This window comes from Epinephelus moara, chromosome 19, assembly GCF_006386435.1.
Source record: "Epinephelus moara isolate mb chromosome 19, YSFRI_EMoa_1.0, whole genome shotgun sequence".
Taxonomy (NCBI): Eukaryota; Metazoa; Chordata; class Actinopteri; order Perciformes; family Serranidae; genus Epinephelus; species Epinephelus moara.
Window position 1 is genome coordinate 4409020 of NC_065524.1, and position 27764 is coordinate 4436783.

Sequence of the window (27764 nt, forward strand, 5' to 3'; positions counted from 1 at the left end):
CCAGTGGTGTGCATGTGTGCTTTATAACCAGTAACTGGCGTGCACCAGGGCCCATCACAATAGTATGCACTGGGGCCTGTGGTAACTACCTTACGTCTCTGCCTGTTAGAATACATAGCGTACATGCAAAATACATACATACAAAAAAATTAAGATTTTTTTTAATGTGGTACCTTAAATAATGAGTGCATTGATCATTGGTGTGCTGGCTGAAATGGCAGTGGATTGTATCTGGCAGCTGTGACTGAACAAGAACACAATATAGCCATGCCAAGAGGAAACTGTGAGCCATCGCTCTTAAAGGGGTGGTAGTTCGGACTTTTTGAAGTGGGACTGTATGTGGTAATAATCCATTGTCAGTATATTACATACAGTAGATGTCAGTCAGCACGCCCCCAGTTTGGTGAATAAGGCTCGAGTCCAACACAGAAGCTAAGCAAAGTGCTGCTGTGGAGGGGTCAGCAACAAAATGTATTTCTGCCACCTAAAAAAATTAATGTCAGTTCAAGTATACACTATGTTGAGATAATTTTCACTGCTTTACCTTAATGTCAAACAGCCTGTTTCAACAAATTGGTAGTTAACAGCTTTAGCTCCCCATCTATGCTCTCGTGAAAACCACCTGACTCCATTAACAAAAACAGTAATTTTAGCACACTGAACACAGATGCTGATATACCGCTGGGCGGCAGTAGCTCAGTCCATAGGGACTTGGACTTGGGAACCGGAGGGTCGCCTGTTCAAGTCCCCGTCTGGACCAAATAGGGAGCCTGGACTGGTGGCTGGAGAGGCACCAGTTCACCTCCTGGGCACTGCCGAGGTGCCCTTGATCAAGGCATCAAACCCCCAAACCACTCGGGGTGCCTGACCAAGGCAGCTCCCTCACTCTAACATCTCTCCACTTTGTGCATGTATAGTTCCTGTTTGTGCATGTGTATGTCTTTCGGACCTGTGTGTTAATGACAAAAGAGTGAAAAAATTGAATTTCCCCTCAGGGGGTTTAGTAAAATATATAAAATAAAATACATAAATAAATCAATTAGTTAGTGTTTGCTGTTGTGTGACTTTGGTGAATTTAAATTAACCCTTTTAGATGCCAAAGTCACACAATAACACAAGCTAACTATCTGATCAAGGCAGTAGCCATGTTTCCATCAGCCTGTTTAAATGCGCATCTAGAAGTATCACATTGGAAAATTATGATGGAAACGCCGGGTTAGCCGGGTTTTGGTTGATCCAAAAAAATGTTGATTCGCAAAACGGGGGATGGAAACAATTATGTTCGAATTAAGTCTGACGTAGCGCACCTCTCTCCATGGTGATATCCACACTCTGGGTCGGGAAGGTGGTAATGCATTTACAAGCTGGTTGCCAAATGCCAGAAAATGTCGTAGAAGAAGAATGCGAGACTTGTTTTGTTTCCGGTTCTGCGGAAAACTCGCGCAAGTTCGTAGTTTTCACCAAAGTCCGTACATTTAATGGAAACACACAGGATTCGTATTTCTTTTAGTGTGCATTTCCCAATGATTCGAATCACTTTTGGATGGAAACATAGCTAGTGTTAGATAAGCAGCTCCTGTGTTCAGTGATGTTGAATCACTGACTCTCAAAGGAGTCTGGCTTTGAAGAGAGTGATGGAACGGCTTCATTTTCCTACTGGAAATCACTGTCTGACATTAAGGTAAAGCAGTGAAAATATTCTCATTATAGCCTACACTTAAACTTTTTAGGTGGCTAAAATACATTTTGTTGCTGACCCCTCCACAGCAGTATATGTCGAACTTCAGCCTGCTTCTCCAAACTGGGGGCGTGTCCACTAACATTTAGTGTATGTAATATACTGTCTGTGGATAAGAACCCCACACAACTCCACTTCAAAAAATCTGAAATATCCCTTTAAAATTTAAACTGTAAATTACAACAGCAGTAGCTGTGAACAAAGGTATTGAATGTTTACATCATACTCATTATATATACATTCAAATAAGAGCAAAACAGTATGTTACAATAAGGGAAAGTGTATAAAGATTCAGCCTTCTGTTTGAAAACAAAAACCTCAAAACCAGCCTTACTGTATGTGAATTGATGTCCGAATTTATTTGAAAATTAATTTAGGCATAAGGTCTGTTAGAACCCATTTGTGATTAAAGTTGTTTTCTTGTTTCTAGTTTTTCAGTTAATACTTCCTGTTTTAATACATAACTCACCTTTGTAGCTCACGTTAGACAGTTCACCTCCTGTCCTTGTGTGTTTCCCGCCTGTGAGATTATTAACTCTGCCCTGATTAGTTTTACCTGTTCCCCCTAACCCTTCCTTCTTTGTGTATTTAATCTATCAGATTGTCTGTGCCAGTTTATCTTCACTGATTTAGTGTGTGTTGCGGCGTTAGTTTCCTTAGTATCTCCTTGTGTTATTAGATCATTCTTCTGTAATTCAGACTTTGATCTTGTCTAGCATTTTTGGACAGCCTTTGCCTGTGGTTTTGGGCAGTCACCTTTGTACTAAACCCTACTTTCGTCAAGTAAAGACTTGACTAACTTTTACTCTTTGTCTATGGGTCATGCTTTTAAGCCCTGTCTCTGCTGTTTACCAGAGTTGCATGATGAGGTCCTGCCTTATAAACCTGATTCTGAGGCCCTGCCTTTAAGAGGTTCCCTGTGTCAACATCAGGTTGAAAGTTCTTCACTAATTGCTTATATGCTGCCAATTCCTAAACTAAGGTGTTTAGGTTTTAATATAATATGATAATCAAAAACGATAATCACATTAACACACAGTAAATCTTGGATCATAAAGTATTCCAACTTTGAAAACTGTTCACAGCAAACAGGGTGTTTAATAGGGGCCCAGAATTTCTTGTTCTGGGCCTGGTATGATACAGCCATTACTGTCTAGAAAAATAGCTGACATCCATATCCATCCATCCATCCATCCATCCATCTATATCCATCCATATCCATCCATCCATCCATCCATCCATCCATCCATCCATCCATCCATCCTCAGATACCTGGTGCCCCCTGCTCACCCTGATGGCAGTCGCAGTAGGCCCAGCCAATGGCACCAGAGCTCTGCCTGAAGAAGCACCAGGGGTTGGCCTCTCGGTCTGGGTTTCGACAGTAGCTGTGGTCTCCCAGGCCTCGGCCCGGGTACTGCTGCATGTAGTCTGGGAAGTCTGTCCACTTGAGACAGGGGGAGCCTGAGTCTGTTTGGGAAATTGAGCCATTATAGTAGCCCAGTTCCGTAAAGCCTTCTGAACAGTAGAGGGGAGCTGCAGACACAAACCATCAGTCAGTCAGTCCTACAGTCTTAAGTAACTAAATCACATTACATGAAGAGCAACAAAACAATAAACTTTAAGATACAAGAAAGAATAATTGAAAACAGAGACAAAACCAAATCTAGTAAGATAAATGACTATGTTTCTTTGTTAGTAATTTGGTCAAGTAACACATAATTTACAAGCCAATTTTTTCTCACTGAAGAATTTTACCCCACTCACAGTGGGGCCCGGGGTTGGTGATTGTTTTGTTTTTCCAACACTTTGGTTTCGAGCAAGATTTGGATTTCAATGCCTATCTATCAATCGCACACCAGTCCTTTTACCGTAAAGCACAGGCCTCCTCTCTTTCTCTCACCAGAGTCCTCTGCTCTGTCAGATCAGCATATAGAAAAAGAACCTCCTGGTTGAATGGTGCTGTCCAGATTTAGCCACGTTTCCATGAATCAAAACAATCAATTACAGTTCCTGATATCCTGTTGGAAAATGATGCCGCTTGGAGGTAATCCAGTTTATTACCCAATGCCTCCACAATGGCTAGCTGGATGCTAGTTCTGCTGGTGTTCATTTTTCTCAATCCTTCCTTGATGTTTACGTTTGAAAACCTCCACCTTGCTGCTAGTTAGCTGCTAGATAGCTAGCTAGAAGTCAAGAGTTTACAGACTGGTGAGTTGATTACCTCATCCGGATAGGTGACCAAGGGCCATATGCCATATGCCATCACCGTAAGCCAACCACAAAAAGAACCACCAACACTTACGAAATAGACATAAGAGCCTAAATTCAGCACAAATTTAGCACAAATTCAGCACAAATTTAGCGGAGCTGACAGAGAGGCAATTGAAAAATGTCTGCATCGTCACAGATAACTTTTAGGGTATATTATGCTGGAAAAGAACTAGTTTGTATGATGTGCCCAACCATGCCAGTGTGGGGAAGGGGGTTTCCTGAGTTGCTTAGACTCAGTCTCAAATTATTATACTTTTGTGCTTTGCATATGCAGAGAACAGCAAGTTAGGTCTCTTTTTTTCCCATGTTCTTTTTGTTAATGTAGATTTGTGCTTTCATTTTGTTTTATTAAGTTCTTTGATTAAGCACCACCTGTGGGTTGCCCCCCCCCTACTGTTTATGTATAATGCTAATTCCCTAGAGTCAACATTTCATTTGTATAAAGAACTCATTAGTCCTATTTCCTTTCCATTTGTAACTGAATCATGTTTATAGTGGACATGTTTTCTCTTTTCCAAACAGTTGTAACAGTGTACAAAACACATGAGCAGCTAACAAAATATGACACAGCATTAGATTAATCTACCTAACTAGGGTTGGGTGATAATACGATAATAACGTATCCTGCGGTATCTAAAAATAGCAACGGTATCAGTTTCATTACCGTCATAAAAAAAAATCTGCCGCCCATATACCTGTAGGACTATAGGGGCCTGATATAATATTAAATATAATTTATTTAATACCTAAATAATGAGTGTCTGTCCAGCACCTATGTATGTGTGGTTGGTTTTCAATTTAATACTATTACAATTTAAAACTAATAATAGGCTATAATGTTTCTCTTATAACTGCCCTTAACTGTTGTCGGGAGATGACATTTGATAAAGGTTTTGGTTGTGACGTTGTCACGTGACAGCTCAGACGTAAGAAAGAGCAGAAAAGATTGCAAGCTGCGCATCAAGTGAGCACCACCCAGCACCACAGCCAAAGTTGTCAATCCACTACGTGCTCTGCTCCAGCCGGAAAAAGTAAACATGCTGGTTTTTCTGGTGAAAAATAGTTTTGAAGCATAGGATGCTGCTATAGTTATTATACTTTGTTTTTATTTCGTTTTCAATGAGGAGTAGCCTGTTCTGATCAACAGAAAAGTTCAGACTTGGAAAGGGTGAACTTTTCAAACTAAAGGTAGGCTCTAACAATAAACCAGCGAACAGTATTTCCTGTTGCGTTCTCAGGATAGGATTATATATATATGCCCATTTTCGGTTATGCCTTGTTATTTATGGTTCTGTTTTTCTTATTTGAGGAGCCCTAGTATTGGATGCTGTAGAGCTGTGCTTTTAATTTTATTTATGTTGATAGGTTCTAAAAATAAACCAACAGACAGTACCCGTTGCGGTCTCAGGATACGCTGTATAGCACACATTATCGTTACTGCCTTTGTTATTTATTGTTACTTTTTTATTATTTGATAAGCCTATAGGGCTGTGTTTTAATTCAATTGATTTGTGTCGATTACTGTACTGGAAGTGGACTGTAGCCCACAGACAATTTGTTGTTATTTCATTCTGTTTGGTTGACTGCTGCATTTGCACTTTTTAAAAAAAAATATTTATTAATAAAAGTTGTTAATGTTGTACATGTTTTGTTGTTGTTTTTCAGTATTCTTAGGCCTATGTAATGTTTGCTATACTGTTTCTGAAAGGTATAAGCACAAGCCGACATTTTGGCCACTCCCTCTGAGCCCTTCAAAGTGATTTTTAATTAGTCACGGTAATCCCGTATACCCCGGGAAAATGTGGGGAAGGTTTAACGGTAACAAAATTTGGATACCACCCAGCTCTATACCCAACTGTATATAAAATAGTTAAACATTACCTACCTCTACCAGCTGCAACATCAAAGTGCTGCTTATATGTCAATGCATCAATCATCAGTTGTAATCTAATAATATACAATAACTAGAATTACTGCCCCGCAGTTGTATGCCTCAGCAAACCAGCCAAGTTGCACTGACAATTTACATCCATGTCTGTAAAACATGGATGCTTCACACACATTTTCCCCCTGGCAGCACAGAAGATCAATACAATCACTACAGTTTCAAGGTGGACACCCAAGATTAGTGTCACCAATTCAGTATCTGACCAAATGTCTCCCCTTCTGTTCCTGAAATATGATGGCCAGAAAAGTGTTTCTGCAGAACATTATGATGTCACAGTGAAGTTGACCTTGGACTTTTTGAATACACAATGTAAATACTTCATCAATTTATACTATTAGACACTTTTGTGAAATTTTGTGATAATTAAAGTATGAATTCTTGAGTTATGGCCAAATAACATGTTTTCTGAGGTAAAGTGACCTTTGACCACAAAATTTTAACAACGTTATTGTTGTGTCAAAGGGGACATTTGTACCAAATTTGAGGAAACTCTCTCAAGGGCTCGAGATTTTGTGTATACAAGAATGAGATAGATGCAAGATTACAGTGATCTTGACATTTGACCTTTGACCATCAAAATCTCATCAGTTCATTGTTAAGTCCAAGTGGACATTCGGGCCAAATTTGACAAAATTCTCTTAAGGTGTTCTTGAGAAACATTCACAAGAATGGAATGTACCTTCAGAAAGATGGCAGATGGATGAACGGACAAATGAACAGATGGACGTCCAGCATGGAGGCATAATAAAACATTCTGAATGGGTCATTCTGCACAATGAGTATTTCTGCTTTTAATACTTGAAGGTTATTTTGTTGTCAATACTCATATACTTTTACTTATGTAATAATTTACATTTAGCACTTTCACCTGTAGCAGAGTAGTTTTACATTTCAAGTGATCACTTCTTTGTATCTCTGACCATTTCTCCCTTAGGATCCGTAATGGATTTTTTTTTTTGTATCCTCATTTGCTAACTGCCAGTCTTTACACTTCATTAGCGGGATCAGAAGCAGCTTTAGAACATCTCTACGGGTTATAGAATCCTGAAGTGACTAATAAAAACAAGTTCTATGAGGCTGGAGTACACGTCAAATATCACACATTCATTTGGTAGGCAGGAGGTGGTTTAACAAGACATTTCTGAGATGCAGGGAAGACACTTAATAGCAACCAGAAGCACTACCAACTGTTAAACTGATCTATAAAACTGCTTTCTGGGCAGACACTAGACTCATTCACACACACACACATACACACACACACACACACAAACACACACACACACACACACACACACACACGAGTAGGAACATTTACTGACTCAGAATCCGACAGTCAATCACTCATCATTTGCACATGTAGATTCTTGTAGATTCCAACACAGCTGCCAAGCATTAATACTCGACAGTCAACTCATCCATTTTCCAGTGGGTGTATCTGACAGGCATGAAGTCAGTGCGGCTTTGTTCCCATTAGTGGTGAAGCCTCATTGCTATAAGTCATGAAGCATGAAAATCAGTTAATCTACAGTGCGAAACTGCTTTAACTGTGACTGTGAGCTATAGGTACAAGATTGATACACAGGCTGCTGGTGCGGCTGGTGGGGGTAGAACACTAAACCATACTGGTTAATTGTATACAGACATGCCGTAACTGGAGGGGAAAGAGCTGAGATGATGGGACAGGGAGGGCTAGAAGGAACAACAGACAGAAGGAGCATAAAGGCTATACTGCATGACTGGAGGGAGGCAGGATGAGACCATAAACAGTCTGACCTGAGGAGAGGGTGAGAATATTTGCATTGTGTAAAACTTCTCAATCTGTGTCTATAACATTCATATAATTGCTTAAATGCATGTGCAGTACCTATAAAAATGTTTTACCTTCCACTTGGACTTTTTGAAGTTTCATATTTTCACAGCCTTCATTCACTGTGGATATTACTATTATTAGACACTGATTAACGGGAACAAAACCTTTTCACGTCAAAGTGAAGCCAAATCTCTAGCAAACCTTAATTACTGTAATCACAAATCTAAAATATAGCAAGTGTCAATCCCAGGTTCAATCCCTTTAGCCAACAGAAGGAAGCAGCTAAATTACCAAAATCAAAGCCAAAAGCAGCATTGAGCATGTTCAGGGCAGGCTGAGAAAGCCTGAGCAAAGTTCAGCTAACTCCAATTTTTTTCCTGTGCTGTAGTTCCTCACCTACTCTGTCTCTCCTGTAGGAACATTTGCGATGGGTGTAACACTGTGGTCAATCTGTAAATGGTGCTGACCAGGACCTTGATCAGGTGCAGTGTTAATTTCATTGATAAAATCTATGATGAAGATTTTTCATCAGCGACCTTTTTTCCATGATGAAAACGAGACGATGACAAGCTAAAAATAGACCTTGACAATATAAGCTAAAATGAAATACGTTTCATTTTCATTGATGAGACGAGATGTGATGAAATTGTTAGTGGTAAACTATTGGACATTGAAAGCTGAGAACACTTCACAAACTCCAGTAAACTGTAAATAGTTGGTGCTATGATGTTTTGTTAGCCACCAAAAACACTCACACCTGAGCGTTGGTGAGAGTTGTGAGTTGTAATTCAGCAGTAAATAAGCAGCCGTGTGTGTCTTGCTGCGATGGTGGAAGTGTTGAATGGATTTGTGGAGTATTTTAGTTACAGCGTGGCTGTTAGCAGTTAGCTCCGCTTGTTAGCAGCTGAACTGCAGCAGAGCAAGCAGCCACCAGCCGGCACAATTCACATCTGTTCATCTCCACAGGACTCCACTCAGTCCCGGACTGTCACAGAAAGATTTATGGGTTGATGCTGTTATCTCAGTTCATCTGTGAGTGTAGCTGTTGCATGTTGCAGATTAAGAAAGAATTCATGCTTTAATTAAGTTACTTTCAGCGAACCTGGGTACAAATCCTAGTTGTCTCAGATCAGTTATTTGAGGTGTTAAAGTTTTTGAGAGCATAAATAGAGAGACATTGAGTTTTTTGAATGATGATCAGTAAGTGTGTTTTCGTAAATCACCCTTTAAACCTGTCATATATATATATATATATATATATATATATATATATATATATATATATCATATTATATTATATTATATATAAAACATAATGACTAAAATTTAACTAAAATATCAGGAATTTTTGTCAACAAAACTATGAAGGATAAAAATGACTAAAATGTGACTAAAACTAATAAGCATTTTTGTCTCAAGACTAAGACTAATCTAAAATGCCTGTCAAAATTTCAAAATGTTCACTGATCAGGTGTAGAGCCTTACATGTCTTAATCAACTAAATACTTCTGTTTTGCTGCCAGGCAATTTCAACTCGTAATGGGAGCACACTTTTCAATAAGATTCATGTAGCTGTTAACATTCCCCCCAAAACAGACACACACACAAAAAAAGACTTGAAGATGACCCTTACCTGAACTCTGCACAATATTCAAGTGTCCACCTTCAGTGACCTGCAGAAGACACACAACATGATGGAACAAATACAGAGTTTGAAGTCTTGATTTACAAGCAGAATGCAGAGTTTTCAAGCACCAAACACATGGCACTTATTATACCATAAGACCATTGCACAGTTCTCATGCCACAGACCCAACTTTCATCTGAGTTCCTGAAGACTGCAGAGCCCTTATAATACATATTTTCTTGTTGTTGAATTTGCTATAGAAGTGACTATGCCAGCTTCTCCTCAACTATAGTTACGCACCAGTTTAGGTCAGCAGTGTATTAGGAGTTAGTCACAGTGCTGAGGCCCATATCCTGAACGCTCCCACTCTTGTTTCAAAACTTTCCCTGTCTATGCCTTTGCATGTGATAAACACATATGGAGATGGAGTTTATATTTATTTAGGCCTATCTTATGTTTGAAACATACATCCCAGATTTTTTCTGTATCTTCCTAAAAATAAAGTTTGGATGGAATAGGACTCCTACATTTCTTGAAGTGGATATAATGCATTTAATAACCTCCTGCAACCCTGCATTCAATGAGAACATTACATTTTGGGTTTGCTGCAATGTATACTTAATTTTACTTAACTCAGACCTGTTGTCCATGTCCGTGGACACTTTTTATGTGCCATCTAGTGGAGCAAAAGCACACTCTTGTGCACACTAATCCATTTAAAAACAAGATGGCAGCTATCTGTGCCAAGTTAGTCTGCAGCCGATCCAGACACAAAAGTGGACAAAGTATAAAACCTGATTAGATTTTAAAGTTTGTAGTTTGATATGGCATAAAAATATGACCAATTTTAGCAAAGTAGTAAGCTAAGATCCTGTTCATTACAAAGTACTTGTTTAAGGGCATTGGGACTTCATTATTGTATTATGGCAGCATTTTACACAGGCAAATTAAATATGACAGGGGCGCCCAGTAGCTCAGTAGGTATAGCAGCTGCCCCATGTACGAGGGCAGTGTCCTTGCTGCAGTAGTTGCAGGCTCGGCTCCAACCCACAGCCCTTTGCTGCATGTCGTCTTCTCTCTCCCCTTTTTTACACCTCAAAACTGTCTCGTCATTAAAGGCAAAAAGGCCTAAAAAAAACAAACAAATAAAAATAAAAATAAAAATAGGTGTGACAGACTGTTCCTACAGACAAAAAGGACATTGGAGTAAATGGCAAGGAAAATTCAAGGTTATAAAGTTAACAAATCATAGGGCTTATAGATACGTTGCATTATTTGCAATTTTGTTTTTGCACAGCCATGTTCAGGCAATGAGCAGTTTTTAACAGTTTTAGACTTGAACCGTGACCCCTAACCCATAAAGTATAGAACATTGTGCAAATGTTGCATTGTTTGTAATTTTGTTGTTTTTTTTTACCAAAACTACTTACTGTTCAAATATAATGCTTAGTTTTTATACTCATAAAATCCTACTACTCCCAAATAGCTAGGAAAAACTTAAAATGCATACTAAAGAAAAGCTCAGGTGTCAGGAGGATAAAGACCACAGACAAATCCACAATGTGAACATGAATATGCATTTTAGATAACATTAATTTACAAAAGTATATTGTATGTATGTTTGTAGAAGTATGTATGTATGTATATGTGTATGTTTGTATGTATGTATGTATGGCATGCAGTGTGACACACAGGAGCTGTAACACAGTGCATTTTCATGGCAGATTATGTGCAGATTAGTAGTATGAGTGTGTTAAATGTAGTAAATATTTATCCCTCCAGTGACTTTAATGTGGCACATTCTTTCATAACAAATCTGCCCATCTGAGACATAAACAAACTAAGAGGTTGCTTTAGGCAGGGCCACCAGGGGGCCCCCACACCAGAACATTCAAGTCCTTTGCTCATTCCTCACAATAAATATTTCATTGGCGGACAGTTATTGCTTAAGTTTTACCATGTTAACGTAGTTTCCTTTGCACAATTTAATGTGATTTAATCAGGGTTTAGGGGTTTCAGAGGTAAAATCAGTTCGTCCTTCTAAGACACTCCAACCAGTCTTGCCTGAAAGAGCTGTTTATCTATGCTGTTTCACTTAAACACTTATCTGCAATGATGTGATATGAATAAAAATGAGTGTAGACTTTGACCTGCTCAGAATATGAAGCAAACAGACCAGCTATTGACAAAGGAATAAATAAACAGACTGCAGTATTTGGACTTGTTTTCTGTTCTGTCTGTACTCCAGCACACTGGATCTGAACTAAAGCTATGAGCTTAAAGTGCTGACTCTCAGCTTGAACTTGAAGCTGTTTAAATGCACACTGGGTGAAACATGAAGGAATTATAGCCCTGTCACTGTCTGCCAACACTGTGGAACTATGTATGAAAAGGTGTATGTCCTACAATGTTCACCCAGTTTGCATGTGAACATCCTCAAACACCTTAAACCTGACAGTCAACGACCCGAATTCTGTAGTTTCTGGAAACGCATTTTGGAATGTATGCATCAGTGTTGTGCCTTTACACATACAACATACCCTGCTTATGAGATATATGGGGTGTCTGTGGCCCAGAAGGTGGAGCCGGTCGTCAAATAACCGGAAGATCGGCAGTTTGATCCCCGGCTCCTCCAGTCCGCATGTCGAAGTATCCTTGGGCGAGATACTGGGTGGACCATACCGAACCCAAAATTGCTCTCGATGGCTGTTCCATTGGTGTGTGAGAGCATGTGAATGGTTACTGAGTGTCAGGCATGTATGGTAGCCTCAGCCACCAGTGTGTGAATGTGTGAATGTGACATGTACTGTAAAAGTGCTTTGAATGGTCAGAAGACCAGAAGAGGGCTTTACAAGTGCAGGCCCATTTACGCCTATATGTTTCCTACATCCATCCATCCATCTTCTAACCGCTTCATCCTCTTGAGGGTCACAGGGGCCGGAGCCTATCCCAGCTGACATTGGGAGAGAGGCAGGACAGGTCGCCAGGCTATCACAGGGCTAACACATAGAGACAGACAACCATTCACACTCACATTCACACCTACGGACAATTTAGAGTCACCAATTAACCTGCATGTCTTTGGACTGTGGGAGGAAGCCGGAGTTCCTGCAGAAAACCATGCTGACACAGGAAGAACATGAAAACTCAGCACAGAAGAGCTCCCTCCTGTGACCGAACTAGGAACCCTCTTGCTGTGAGGCAACAGTGCTAACCACTACACCACTGTGCCGCCCATGTTTCCTACACTTACTTGTCATTACTGCACTTCTTGCATGTGTATGTTGCGTGTTGTATTCCCAGTGACCGCTCTGTTTACATTCTCTTATTGATTTCATTGTCTTCCTGTTCCTCTGTTGACTGTTGCTCTGCAGAGTTGAGACTGTATACACAGACTAGTTTTGAAACTATAATCAGGAGCGAGCTAGAAATGAGGCCATTTGATAGATGACAATCCTCTCAAATATCTGATTCTGAAATGTTTTCATTTGCACAGGTTGTTTGGCAGTCTCATCTTTATGACTTAAATAGGTGACGGAGACCCAAATGCAAACTGTCAAGTCAAAAACCTATTTGGAGTCCGATCCCATCACCAAGTAAATACGTTAAAGAAACTGTTATCAAAGCCTGGCTTAAGACTATAAAGAAAACTGAGTGAGGAGATAGGGAGAGGGGGGTAAGGGTAAGGTGATAAAGGTGTTACAAGGGTTTCCACAGCTCCACAGCTTTCTTATATGCCTGCTGAACACTGTTGTTTTTGGTTGGATTATCACAAAGCTTTGGTTTCCACAAGGGATTCATCCATTTTACATTTCTATTAGACTTTGAGATCATTGTTATTAGGGTTGCAACAGTATGAGATGTTCATGGTCTCAGAAAATATTGCGGTTTCACGGTATCACAGTATTACAGCATTTATATTATTATCAGTGAGAATGACCCTTAAAGTAATGAAAACAGAAGGGTTATGTTTGGTTGAACAAATGTCTTGTTATCATAACTGACATTTGAAACCATTTTGTTAATGGAAGTATGTGTAAAAAGTCTCCCCTTAAAAAATAATTAAACCAAAGGGGAGATTCAACATCCAGTTGCATTTTTTTAAAAATATTGTAGATATGCAAATGTACACAGTATGATTACTGTCAACTTTGATATGACAGTATATAGGCCTACTGAAACTGGTATATCGCTGCAACCCTGATTGTTGTATTCTAGGATCTGACATGAATCTATGTGTTGTTTTACTTGTTAAAAGTTTGGGACACTGTGAGCCTGTATTATTTTGCAGGTCTTGTAGTTTCTTAGAGATGTAACAGAAAATGGAGTGATATTAGGGGTGAGAATCACTAGAGACCCCATGATGCGATATTATCACAATAAATGACAATGCAATGTTATTGTGATTTTGAATGTGTAATGATATGCTGAGTATTGCGATAACATGCAGTATATTGCAATTAATTACCTTTTTTCAACTGCAAATTATAGGCAAACTTTTTCAACATGTTATATCCAGTATGACAAAGTTTCAGTCTGTTCATCTCACTTTAGTCATTTGTATTGCACCAAAATGTATCATGATGATTTTACTACTCTAATAGGTTACCTTAAGTTTATTTGTATTCGTATTATCAAAGATTTATAAAATATGAAAATCAATACTTGGAGTGTGTGTACTGATACAAATATCGCGATACTATCCTGTAGCCTATTGATTTTTTCCCTCCCACCCTAAGGGATATGTCACTACAAATTCTTTTAAAGGCCTGAGTCATTCATTCCCACAGACAAGTGATTGCACAAACTAGAGTTTAAGACCTCATGTTAACTTACAGTGTGCACAGCTGTGAAAATAGCCTACCCTACGTGCCTTAAACATGCACAGATCTGTATCTGTATATATCTCTTTATTTATCTGATGTTCAATCACTGTGATGAACTCGGGGGCACTGTTGGTATGTTGATGTACTTTCAAGGAAATTATGTCTGGAAATCACCTACTATTATTTTCCCTCTAATTATGAACCAGCAAAAGTTATTTTCAGGAAACGTCCTATAAAATGATTAATGCCAGATCTATAGAAAAATGTGTTAAAGCTCTCTAGTTCACTGGAGCCAGTGGAGCTAAAGCAGTCCTTAGAGACATAGACGTGCCAAATGACAGCTCGTAATGATCAGCTTTATATAGTCAGAGAATGTTTAGCAGCATACTTACCACTGCAGACACGCACAGCGAGAGGAACAGACAGCAGGGCACGAACCCGGGCACAACTTTCTTCCGGTCCATCCTGCTGAAGGAACCATCTCCTCCTTCCACATACACCCTCACCACCTCAGCCCACCGCCTGAAAATCTCTCCTCTCTGACAGATAAGAAATTTCCCGTCACGGAAAAGCACATAGAAAAACACTGGCTGTGTAACGCTCTGGACTCACCTCCAGACACCCAACCCGCTTTGGAGCTAAAAATGACGTGCTGTTGGCACAGGAGAGGACAGACGATAACTCACTCTCTCTTTCTCTCTCTCTCTCTCTCTCTCTCTCTCTCTCTCTCTCTCTCTCTCTCTCTCACACACACACACACACACACACTGCGTCGCTCCGACTTATCAAAGCGGGTTGCCTGTTAAATCAGAGGTGTGGCGCCCTCATACTTAGCCTTTATATCAGTGCCTGACGTTAGAGCAATGGTCTTATTTATGACAGCGTCTATCTCAAGGTGCCACAGATATCATATAGATAGAGATGGTAGGACGCAGGCGGCGCGTCAGAATATCGAGAAGCCCTGGAGCCACATACTGTACATATAACTCAACCGTGCAGATTCACAACTAAAACTGTGCACGCACAACGGTAGAAATATGCATGCGCTTTATTTTCACAAGATTTACAAAGTCGTCCGTGCGCCCTATTGTGACGCTGGGCACACGTGCACGAGCATAATTTCCAAGCACACAGTTCGCCATAAATGAATATAGAAACGCCCTTTATTCAGACATAGGTTTGCATATCGAAACTCGTGCGCCTTCAACATTCATTAGACCTTCATTTACCTGCATCAGTTCAGTTTATTATTATTAAAAGTAACGCAGTCTAACCGAGGTGTAGTTAATTTGAGGTTGGATATTCGACGGAAATTTATTTTGGGTTCAACAGTGATTTCCACCTCCCTCATAGGCAGAAAACAATAAGCAACATAGAGTAGGGCTAATACCCCCACCCGCCCCCACAAACAAAACAAAAACACACTTTCTATTTTATGGGGATTTCCAAAAAAAAACATTTGGTTTTCTATTGAAGCAAACTCCACTGGTTTTCAGTGAAAAAAGTGTATTTTCTTCAATAGCTTTGACATTACTGGACCCAGACATCCCACACCAATGTAGAATGACTTGGCCAAGTGGGTCTAATATGGCCTAATCTCTCAAGACAGATTCTGCAATTTACATTGTAGAAAGTAAGAAAAAAAAAGTTGTTTTTTTTTGTTGTTTTTTTTACAGATGGATTTCCAGATTGAATATGGCCCATCTCTTTATAAATGGGTTAATGTGAAAGCTATTGAAGAAAATAGACAGATAGATAGAAAGAGCATGAAACCCATTTAAAAAGAGGTGTGCCTCATTAGGCCCACTTGGCTAAACCATTCTACATTGGTGTGGGGTGTCTGGGTCCAGTAATGTGAAAGCTATTGAAGAAAATAGACCTTTTTCACTGAAAACCAGTGGAGTTTGTTTGAAATATGGTATGAAATAGAAAGAGCATGAAACCTTTTTATAAAGAGGTGTGCTTTATTAGGCCGACTTGGCCAAGTCATTCTACATTGGTGTGGGGTGTCTGGGTCCAGTAATGTGAAAGCTATTGAAGAAAATAGACTTTTTTCATAGAAAACCAATGGAGTTTGTTAAAAAAAAACAAAAAACCTATAAAATAGAAAGAGCATGAAACCCATTTAAAAAGAGGTGTGCTTTATTAGGCCAACTTGGCCAAGTCATTCTACATTGGTGTGGGGTGTCTGGGTCCAGTAATGTGAAAGCTATTGAAGAAAATAGACTTTTTTCACTGAAAACCAATGGCGTTTGTTTAAAAAAATTCATATAAAATAGAAAGAGCATGAAACCCATTTACAAAGAACTGTGCCTCATTAGGCCCACTTGGCAAAACCATTCTACATTGGTGTGGGGTGTCTGGGTCCAGTAATGTGAAAGCTATTGAAGAAAATAGACTTTTTTCATAGAAAACCAAATTAATTTTTTGGAAATTCCTATAAAATAGAAAGTGCGTTTGTGTGTGTGTGTGTGTGTGTGTGTGTGTGTGTGTGTGTGTGTGAGGGAGGTGGAAATCACTGTTGAACCCAAAATGAATATCCGAATATCTGTCGAATATCCTACGTCAAACTAACTTCACCTGGGTCGTAGACCGATACAACAATCCTGTAATAAATCCTCAACGGAGCATATGTTCAGTTTTGAAAGTGTTTTACAGAGGTGAATAATCATTTTGGAAGCTAGCTTGCAGTGCTGTTGAACTACATTGCATTATACAGATATAGATATAAACAGCTGTCAGTATAATACAGAAAAATACAGAAGCTTAGATCACTTACTATTTAAAGGTCCAGTGTGTAGGATTTAGGGGGGTATATTGGCATAAATGGAATAAAACTATTATGTTTTCATTAGTGTATAATCATAATACAATAATACTATATAAATGGGGATGCAAAAAAAAAGAAAATCATCAGGATTGGCCAACATGCATTTCCTTTATTTGCACAATGAATGAATATTACATACATTGTAAAGCATTGTATTTCATGTCTCCATCTGGTGGGAGAAGAGTATGCATGCACAATACGATGTTAATTCAGAAGAGACTTGATGATCACTAATATTAGGTGGGGAAAAAAGTGGATATATTTATGTCGGTATCAGTTGTTAACTTCCTTATGCCACTGTACATATGTTGTTTCTACCCAGAACGGACAAGCCAAACACTGGCTCTAGATAGGGACATTTGCGTTTTCGTCCTGGCCACTGTAATTAGCAGCCTCTCTGTGACGAGTCAAACAGTGTCAGAAAAACACTGATTTTTAATGTTAAACTGCTTTATTCAGTGTTTTTACTGGTTTAAATCATGGGGCCCATTTGTTTTGAAGTGCAAGGGACCTCTGTGGATACTTTGGCTCCCAGCAAAAACCTCCTGAACATCTGGATCTTAAGTTATCAGAGAAGTAAGGTGAGCACACATTAGCAGATGCTGGGATAGCAACCCATCTGTGACGAGCTGAACAGCATAGGAGAAACATTGATTTGTAACATCAATTAAGGGAGAGGTCCAGTATTTTGCACTTTGAGCCCCATTTCTGGGTTGTTTAGGATGAAATAGAGTGGTTAAGACCAAAGTTTTGACGATTGCTCCTTTTCAGAGAATTTGGCTTTCCCCTGCCTGGCTTAACAATGCTGTCTATGGCTATGTGTAAATCTGTCCTGAAACCACCCTAAACGTTCGTTTTCAAAGCCATAAAACTCACCGAGTGGTCAGTGGTATTCGTTGAAGTTTTGAAATAAAAATCGTAGCAAACTGTAGTTTCCATCCGTGTTTTCGCTATTCATCTCGATTGTGGAACTATTTTTTCAGCTGCCTCACACCCGTGTGTAAATTTCCGCTTGATCGTTCGTTTGACACTGAAGCGTTATACACTCCAGCCCACTTGATGGCGATAATGCTCCTTTGCGTGGGTGTCACCAACCGGCAGGAAACCATTGCAATGTAATGGGACAGAGAAAAGAAGCAGAAAAAGAAGGTTGGCATTGTGTTCAAAGGCATCGTACAATTACAAACTCCTTCAATCAGTTCTCACTTTATTTTCTACCTTTTATACAGTGTGAAAATAGTTTTATACAGTGTGATGAGCATTTTATTTACAAAAACACCCTGAAAAGATAAGAAATAAAAGCTTTTGTTGAGATGAACTGTGTTGTTCAGTTCAGAGGTCAGAATAAATACTCTATCTCCCTCGCTGTGAATCCTGCATACTGTCCAGTGGGGGATGGGAACGCGTCTCTGATGGCCCACACCACACAACTAGGCAGTGCAACTCCATTTCCATGTCCAAGTTGTTGGCCCTTGAGGGCCCACTCCAGAATCACTCTATATGCCACCAGTTGGTATTGTCTGAAAGTAACATGGATATTGCATAGATTCTGCATCAGTAAACAGTGATGACAAGGTAGCAGGGAATAACAGAATGTTTGTTTTCAAGGGGCTGCTGCTATATCCTAGCCTATGTAGGCTATGTGTATTTAGCCCAAACATATGCTATGACTTGGACGGACTTCTGAAATTGAAATTCATTACATCAAAGAGCAAAAAGGTTACATAGCCTACCTCTGCAACAGCTGCCCATTCAATCCCTCGGGTGTGGGACGCTTTTTCCAGTTAATTTTAGGGACGTAAAAACACGTCTCCAGAACAGGTCTATTTATTAGCTGGTGAACATCGTTGTTTGTTATACAGGCCGGTGACACATCAGTCTCGTCAACGGAGACATTCAGATTTGCCATCTCCGCAGTGACTATGAGGTCCCATTTGTCACAGCACCTACTCTCTTTCTCCGTGGGCATCTGTCGGCACTTTCCACAGGAGCACCACTAAGTGCCAGTGACTCTGGGGACAGGTCCGGCTTCAGCTGAGCTGCTCTGGGCTTTAGATGGCTCTGCAGCCCTGGCCTCCATCTCCATCTCTCTTTGCGGAAGTTCCTCCTCGGTATACTCCGGTTCAAATTGGTAACCACGGCCGGTGGCGGATTGCTACCATTGGACAGACAATGAGGCTTCCTATAGAAAAACAATGGATTAGACAAAATGTCAAATAAATCATCACGGAAACTACAGTTTGCTACGATTTTTATGTCAGAACATCAACGAACACCACTGTCCACTCGGTGAGTTTCATGGCTTTGAAAACGAACGTTTAGGGTGGTTTCAGGACAGATTTACACATGGCCATAGACAGCATTGTTAAACCAGGCAGGGGAAAGCCAAAATCTCCGAAAAGGAGCAATCGTCAAAATTTTGGTCTTAACCACTCTATTTCATCCTAAACAACCCAGAAATGGGGCTCAAAGTGCAAAATACCGGACTTCTCCTTTAAGCAATATCACATGAAAGAGAGTATTGTTGTACTGAATATCAGCACGGCTGTGATTGGGTCGTAGGCACGAGGCCACAGGCTGAGTGCCAAAAATAATCACAGCCATGCTGATATTCAGTTACAGTTCTACAAGTGCCATTTATTAGTTAACAGTAAAAAGCAGTAACAGTTATGATTTATTTGGCTCCGCCAACACAAATACTTCAGCAACTGGACTGGGATTGAACTGTTGCCAAGCTACATATAAATATTCCTGCACATTAGTTTGCTACTGTACTAACATCTATGCAGGTGGACACACTACCGTACTACTGTACTAACATCTATGCAGGTGGACACACTACCGCAGGCTAGTCACTATTTATCAGAGGCTACATCTGTGTGTTTCCATTTATTTTGCAACCACTGAAGTAAGTCTGTTGACAGTCGCTTTGATGGCATATATGTGATGCTGATGAGTTAACAGCTACACATTGCGTCATCTTCTGAAGTCATATGCGCATACCTGAATATTTACAGTGAAGTATCCAGACTTCTTTCTTCCCTTCGTCATTTACTGATGACCATTTATTATTTAACTCAAATATTATTGACAGACATAGCTATGTTCCTCTTTGTGGTGCAATGTTTGTTACGACAGCTCTTAATGTTGAACCCTAAATGCTAATTGACGGTTAACGTAATTAACGGCTCAGAACACCTGTAAAGCGGAGTGTTCTCTATCGTATCAAGATAATCTCCCCACCCAGTAGTTATATCTATATCCCATAACTATGGGAATTATCCCCATCTGGGGTACTAGTAAGTAAGTAAGTAAGTAAGTAAGTAAGTAAACTTTTATTTATATAGCACCCTTCATAGTACGCGTACACAGAGTGCTTAACAATGCAAACAATAAGACCACAGTTCAATAGGTCACAATAAACGTGCAACTGAAAATTCTAGAAAAAACATACACACAGGCATATGGCAATGCAAGGTCAGTGCATGCAGAAGCATAAAATACATAAATAGATAAAAATAACAATAGAACATGATCACATGGCACTGCAAAGCCAGAGGAAATGAGGTAGACAAGCTGAGAGAACAACAGAAAGCGGCAAATAAAACAATGGATACGGCCTAACACTCAAAAGCTAGTCTGTACAGGTGAGTCTTTAACTGACCCTTGATACTATTTACTGACAGTAAGTAGTGGAAAATTAATAATCTTTAAGACACACCACTTTACATGGCCGGCATTTTCCAGGCTATAAAAGCCCCACCTTGTGCATGCACTCATTGATTCATTGATTTCCACCTGTCAGAGTCAATGTGAGAGCAGAAAGAAAAGAGAAAGGAGTTTAACATTTTGTCCACTTCGCCTTAGCGGGTCCCTCTCGAGCATAGACGGATTATCATGACCATGGGCCCTGGACACAAACTCGTCACGGGCCCCAGCCTACACACGCAAACAGTGCGCGCGCAAAGGCGCTCTTCCCATTACGCACAAACCAACACCGGGCAACACACAACCACACAAAATGACTGTCATTTTAGGTCTGTTTTGTTTGGCAACTGCCATGTACAGGACAATATACATATTATGTGGCAACTGCCATGTACAGGACAATATACATATTATGGGAGAGACAGCAAGCTCAAATAGCCAGCCAGCCCTTGCAGTATTATGGAGTAAAACACACCTTAATTAAAATGTAACCACCTAAAAAAAAATCGTCAAAGTAATAAAGGCAACATGAATGAACATCAGTAAAGAGCCACAGCTACGACCACACAAAACCACAGTGTAACAAATGTACTCACCTAAACCACCGGCTTTTTCCTGGCCTTCTTCGAGGAAAAGTCCTTGATAAGGTCATCAAAGTCCAACTCTCGGACCAGTTCGGCCTCTATGGCCATGAGTGACAAACTGTTAAGGCGTCTCTGGGTCATTTTTGTCCGAAGTTCATTTTTTATCCTGGCCATTTGAGAAAATGACCGTTCTCCCTCGCAGTTTGTGACAGGAAGCGTCATGAGAAAATGACCGTTCTCCCTCGCAGTTTGTGACAGGAAGCGTCAGGTACAGTCTTACGGCAATGTACACATTAGGAAATGTTGACTGTAATCCACAATCAAGTATTGTTTTAAGACATTTCGATGGAGGCACATTCTGTCCGTCTGATCTGATGAAAGATCTGAAGTGAATCATTTCATTTCCAAGATTGCTGTCCAAGTCAGCGGGATAGGCGGAGGCAAGTGTGTTCGCTTTGTCCATTAACTCACGGTCAGATGTGTTCTCCGGCATGAAAAGAACACCGAACAGATCACACAGGTGCTTGTATGCATCAATTCTGTGGCTGAGACAGCTGACTAAATTATCGATAGCCACATTGAATGTTTCTATTTGGAATTTGCTTTTCCCATCAAATACTGCATCTTTTTCTGCGCTGTCATCCTCAAATCGTTTGCGCTTTCTGGTGCGCTGGAGGTCATATTTGTACGTCTGGCAGACGCCTGGCACAGCTAAGGCTTCCTTTTCAAAGTCTGTGAAAAGATCTCTCTGTGCTGATACAAACTCACGCAGAGATCTGAGAAGGCGCACAGCTGTCATGAGCTCTATGTCCGCTTTTTGGAGCTGTAAACTTGTCAGTTGCAAACGAGTCAGAATGGTATTCCAGAAATTAGCCATGAATGCAGTTTCCAGTTTATTTAATTTTACTGCGAGTGTGCTGGCCTCACTTCGGGTGTCTCTTTTCTCAGTTTCATCTTCAGCTATGCTCTCTAATGCCTCCCTTATTTTAACGTAGTTTTGCCAAAGAGCTTTAGTCGAGTCAGCTCGGCAGCTCCACCGAGTGTTAGACAGTGATTTTAAAGTTAAGTCTATATCAGAGTTCCGAAAAACTCGCTCCCACCTGTGAGTGGAGGCAGCGCAGAATGTGTACAAGGATTGCAGTAAATCAAAATACTGTCCCACTTCTAGACTGCTTGCCTCTATGCTGTTTACACCCACTAAATTTAAAGAATGGGCAGCACAAGGCACATAGTGGATTAATGGGTTTCTTTGCTTCAAATGTGCCTGTAGTCCATTGTACCGGCTGACATGTTGCTGGCATTATCAAATGATTGGCCTCTACAATTAGATAAGTCCAGCCCAAGATTCTCCACCATGGCAATTACACAATCTGCCAGACTTTGGCCTGTATGGCTCTGAATTGGCTCAAATGCCAGGAAACGCTCCACTATGTTTCCTTGCTTGCTAACAAATCTGAAGATAAATGTTAACTGATCAACATGAGAGAGGTCGGGAGTGGAATCTACAATGACAGAGAAATATTTTGCATCACGGAGCTCTTCTGCAATTACCTGCCTGGTTTTTTCTCCCATCATGTCAATGAACTCCTCACATATTGTTGACGACAGATATGAGACGCTCCCTCTGCCCTTCTGGCCATATGTTTTAATATGCTCTGCCAGAAATGGGTCAAATTGGGATATTAACTCTAATATCCCCAAATAGTTGCCGTTATGTGGCGATCCAAGGAGCTCGTCATTCCCTCTGAATGCCAGTCCTCTTTCTCCTAAAAACTTGATCACTGCCACTACACATCGCAAAACACCCCTCCAATATTCCCTCGCATCCGAAGTTTGCTTTCTCAGGGCGGAGTCGATTGCGCCAGTTCCACTCATCCTCTGCATCAGTGTCAGCATGTTGGACATATGGACTGGGCTCCTCTCATGTTCTGAAATGCGATGTGGATGTTTCCAGTCACAAAAACCGTCCACAAATGCATTCTTTGTCGCCCCGAAAAGTTTGCAGGCAAAGCAAAACACATGTCCAGTTGATGGTGAATACACCACCCACTCTCATGGTGCTAGTTGTCCATTAGGCAGTCGACTGCACATCATGTCATTGGTTAATGAACGAACCCGACCACCTAGACGGCAGTCTCTTGTCGATGCAGGGTATTTTGCTCTTCTGTTCTGAAATGAAGAGGGCCCTCTTTCAATGAGAACACTCTTTACTTTGTCACTGGATATATTTCCCCACAGCGCAGGATCAGTAACAGTTTCACACCAGGAGTCTTCATCATCATCCCTCTGCTGTACGGCGCTCTCAGGTTCGTTCCCGGCCGCCAACATCTCATCCTCCGCTGGCGATGTGAGAGGACTTAGCTCAGGCTGACCTGGCTCGGCCGCCCAGCTGCTGCCCGCCGTAGTACTGCAAGCATTGTCCGCTACGGTGTCCGTAGGAGGCAGCGCCGCTCCACCACTACTAAACATCTCCGGTGAACTTGAGCTAGCAGTGTTAGCATCCTGCAGGTCATTTTCAAAACCACATTCATTCCAATATTTTTTTAAATTGTACAAAAAAAAACAACAACTCTGAAGGCCAAGGGCCCCTATTGGCTCTGGGGCCCTGGGCACACGCCCACTTTGCCCATGCGGTAATCCGTCTATGCTCTCGAGGATAGCTAAACGTTGTTTCTTCTTGACAATAAGAAGTGAAACAGTTGAGAGGGGTGCCATTTCCGTATATTGAAGCTGTCTGCTTATGCACGGTGGAGGCATAGCAGCTTGCTCGAGTCTGACTCAGTCAGGGGGCAGCGTACTGCATCCCTCTCTGAGGTAATTGCTGGCTCAAACCCAACAGAGTCGGGGAGCAGTTTGCAACGTTCCTCGGGGGTTTCTTTGCCTGCTCAACCTGTTGGAGTTGGGGGGCAGTTTGCGACGTTCCTCAGGGGTTTAGTTGCCTGCTCAAACCCGACAGAGTCGGGGGGCGGCTTCCAGTAGAAGTATCCCGCTGTCTGGTGTCAAAGAAAATAATCCATACTGTGGCCACACTCACATCTGTTGGCTCAGGGAAACTAATTAAAGACAGTTAGCAGCAACTATTGCCATAGCTAGAGTGCACGTTCTGGTCGCCATACAGTGACATCACTGTCCAAAAAAAAAATAAAATAAAGAGAGAGAGAGAGACGATGGCAAGCTGGCAGGGCCCTCCTTGTGTGGGTTGTAATGTTTTAAAAAAATGTAAAAAAAAAATAACATTACTACTGTGTGTTATGTTTGAGAATTGAGGTTTCAGTAGGGGGTGAGCGGACTGTGTCACATAGGAACCTGCTCCTGGGCCCTCTGCTGGGTTGGATAGGAGCTCCGAGGAGATAGACATTCTTGGCCTTGGGCCCTTAGAGAATGATGAGTTGGCCTCAGAGGGGCAGCAGGTGCCTGTATCGTTTATAGTTCTGGAGCACTCCTCCTCTGACAAGGGTGGCTGCGTTTTCCATTTTTATTGCAGACCACCAGCACAGGGAGGTCTTGTGCTCGCAGATCTTCACTCTCATGGCGAAGTCAGCTATCAGGTAAGTACAGGAAGAAGATCAGAGGGCAGGGTCTTATTCCCGCTATTCTCTTGTTCTGAAGTGGGATGGGACACTCAGGCTTGTCTTAGACCTCATGGAGCTGAATAAGTTCCTCATGCCCCTCAAGTGCAGAATGTTGACCATGGCTAGGGTCAAGCAAGCTGTCCGGGTAGGCTCCTGGTTTGCTACCGTCGACCTCAAGGACGCCTATTTTCAAAGGGCACAGGAGGTTTTTCAGGTTTGCCTTCATGGGAAAACCTTTGAGTTCTGTGTCCTCCCTTCCAGCATCTCACTGGCACCCCGAACCTTCACCAGGTGCATGGATGTGGTCTTGGGGCCTCTGCCGCAGCAGGGTCTCTGGATACTGAATTATTTGGACGACTGGCTAATATGTGCACAGACAGAGGGGCAGTGCCGCCATCATGTGTCTGTGCTGTTGGATCACATTCACGAGAAAAAGAGCAGTCTCCAGCCTGCACAGGCCACCTGGTCTCTAGGCATGTGGTTGGATGCCAGAGCTGGGTTGGTGATGCCGTCACAGGAGAGGCCCTTCTACAAGTGTCCAGTCCAGAGGCATCTCCTAAGCCTGGGGCTCTGTCCACAGAGACAGCTGCAGGCAGCAGTGCACCATGCAGCTTTGTACAGACCTCAGGTGGTGGCAGGACCCAGCCAACATCTCGAGGGGGAGTATGCTCGGTCCAGTACTGCGTCACCAGGTGCTCTCTACGGATGCGTCCCTGGAGGGGTGGGGGACACTCCACGAGGGCAGGGGCATCCGGTGGGGTCTAGAGCACCTGCTGGAAGGGCCAGTATATCAATGCTTTAGAGCTGAAAGCCATTCACCTGGCCCTCCAGCATTTTCTCCTAAGTCTGCAAGGTCGGCACGTGCTAGTAAGAACCGACAGCACAGTGACAGCAGCATATGTCAAAAGGCAAGGGGACCTGGGCTCCCCAAACCTCTGCAGAATAGCACACAGGCTGTGGACCTGGGCATAGACACAGTTCCCCTCTGTCATGGCCATGCACGTGGTGAACCCGGGGAAAGACCTACTCTCCAGGAGAGGCCCAAGTCCAGGGGACTGGAGGCTGCACCTGGAGGTGGTTGGGGAGATCTGGCAGCGCTTCGGCAGAGCAGTGGTCAACCTGTTCGCAACCAGGGACAATGCCCATTGCCTTCTGTTCTTTTCCATGGGGTGGGACTGGCGCCTGGGCATCAGTACAGTGACACTCAGCATCTGCAGTGTCACTGTCCATTGAATGCGCAAGATGTTGTACAGTTGTTTATAACTCATTGGTGTTTTTTCATATATACACACCTATTGGGTATTTTCTGTTGTTAATGCACCTGGTGGCGGGTAAGTGTCTTTTGAATACCAGGGAAGGGCTTGTGTACCTGCATCTGCTCTGTCTCTTGGGGCCCCTTGCGGTGTGTCATAAAGGGTTCCCATAGTTATGATATAACTATTTGGTGGGGAGATAATGTCGATACGATAGAGAACGTTTGGCTACTTTGTAACCTTGGTTCTCTGAGTGAGGAGATTATCTCCCCAGGCTCAAAGCCGCTAGGTACCCGTTCCAATCAATGTTAATTAGTGGGTGCATGCGCAAGGTGGGGCTTTTATAGCCTGGCGCATGCTGGCCACATAAAGTGGTGTGTCTTATTAATTTTCCTGTAATACTGCATACCGGCACTCAGGAGTGCCTCTTGTCCAATCCAATTGCTTGGTTGGAACTAACTGTTGCATAAACTGCTTTATTCAGTGTTTTTTACTAGTTTAAATGACCTGGTCCATTTGTTTTGGAAAGGAGAAGACCTCTGTGGATAATTCAGCTTCTGGTAAAAACCTCCTGAACAATGAACACTGAACAAAGTCTAACCAGGAGTTCACGCTTGGCACATGGGAAATATTTCAGCTGGTTGCAATCCACAATCCTCATTGGTGCCATTAAATCCTATACACTGCTTCTTTAAGTACTTAAGAATACATAAGCTAATTGTTGCTGCTGCTGCTACAGGACATGTTGGCCTTAAAACACCTGATAGGTATCTTATCAAGTAGGATGTGGTCATAATTTGACAAACTAATATTTGTCTGGACAGTTTAAACTTACTGATAGTGACTATCTGACACCTGGTAAACAATGGCAGCTCTGAAAACAACAGCAGTAAAAGTCAACATCCTCTTACTGTAACACTGACCAAAGAACTCTTAAGATCAGACTGAGATAAGCAGGGCGAGTCCATGATCTCTCTCCAAATAAAAAGGCCTGATAGGCTGGGTTTCAATCGACAACTTTCAAGGCACTGATTGTTTTTCCTGGCCACCTCTCACAAACACAGATAATTATTAAGCCTGATCTTGATGTATCATCAAAAACTCTTAGTGTGCCTCCTGGGGCAGAGGCCTCAGATGCTTCCAGACCCAGGAGATGTCTGTCAGAGATAATCAAATTTTCACATTTCACTTGGACAGACAGTGGCTGAAACATCTTGACTTTTAGTCCCTACAAATTAAGCTCCAAAACACTGGATCCTACACTTCCAACAATGCAACTGAATAGCATCTGTCTTTAGACTCTCTGTGCTGCCGTCTTTTTGTTAGACATTTGTAGACTTCAAGTCCAAACTGAGTGATGCCACTTTCTCAGTGTGTGTGTCAATCAATCAATCAATTTTATTTATAAAGCCCAATATCACAAATCACAATTTGCCTCACAGGGCTTTACAGCATACGACATCCCTCTGTCCTTATGACCCTCGCAGCGGATAAGGAAAAACTCCCCAAAAAAAACCCTTTAACGGGGAAAAAAAACGGTAGAAACCTCAGGAAGAGCAACTGAGGAGGGATCCCTCTTCCAGGACGGACAGAC

The 27764-nt window shown here is 41.6% G+C and overlaps 2 protein-coding genes across 3 annotated transcripts in view; one reads left to right on the forward strand and one right to left on the reverse strand.

Annotated features, from left to right (window-relative positions):
• si:ch211-51a6.2 (neurotrypsin) overlaps positions 1-14809 on the reverse strand; it is a 46199-nt gene extending 31390 nt beyond the window's left edge. The window contains exons 1-3 of the mRNA XM_050070681.1: positions 14616-14809; positions 9404-9443; positions 3029-3271 (exon numbers count right to left, since the gene is read on the reverse strand). Of these exons, the coding sequence (XP_049926638.1) occupies positions 3029-3271; positions 9404-9443; positions 14616-14687 (355 nt within the window). The 5' untranslated portion in view covers positions 14688-14809. The remainder of the gene's footprint in view (positions 1-3028; positions 3272-9403; positions 9444-14615) is intronic.
• borcs7 (BLOC-1 related complex subunit 7) overlaps positions 1-27764 on the forward strand; it is a 1032483-nt gene that overhangs the window by 371532 nt on the left and 633187 nt on the right. The window lies entirely within an intron of this gene.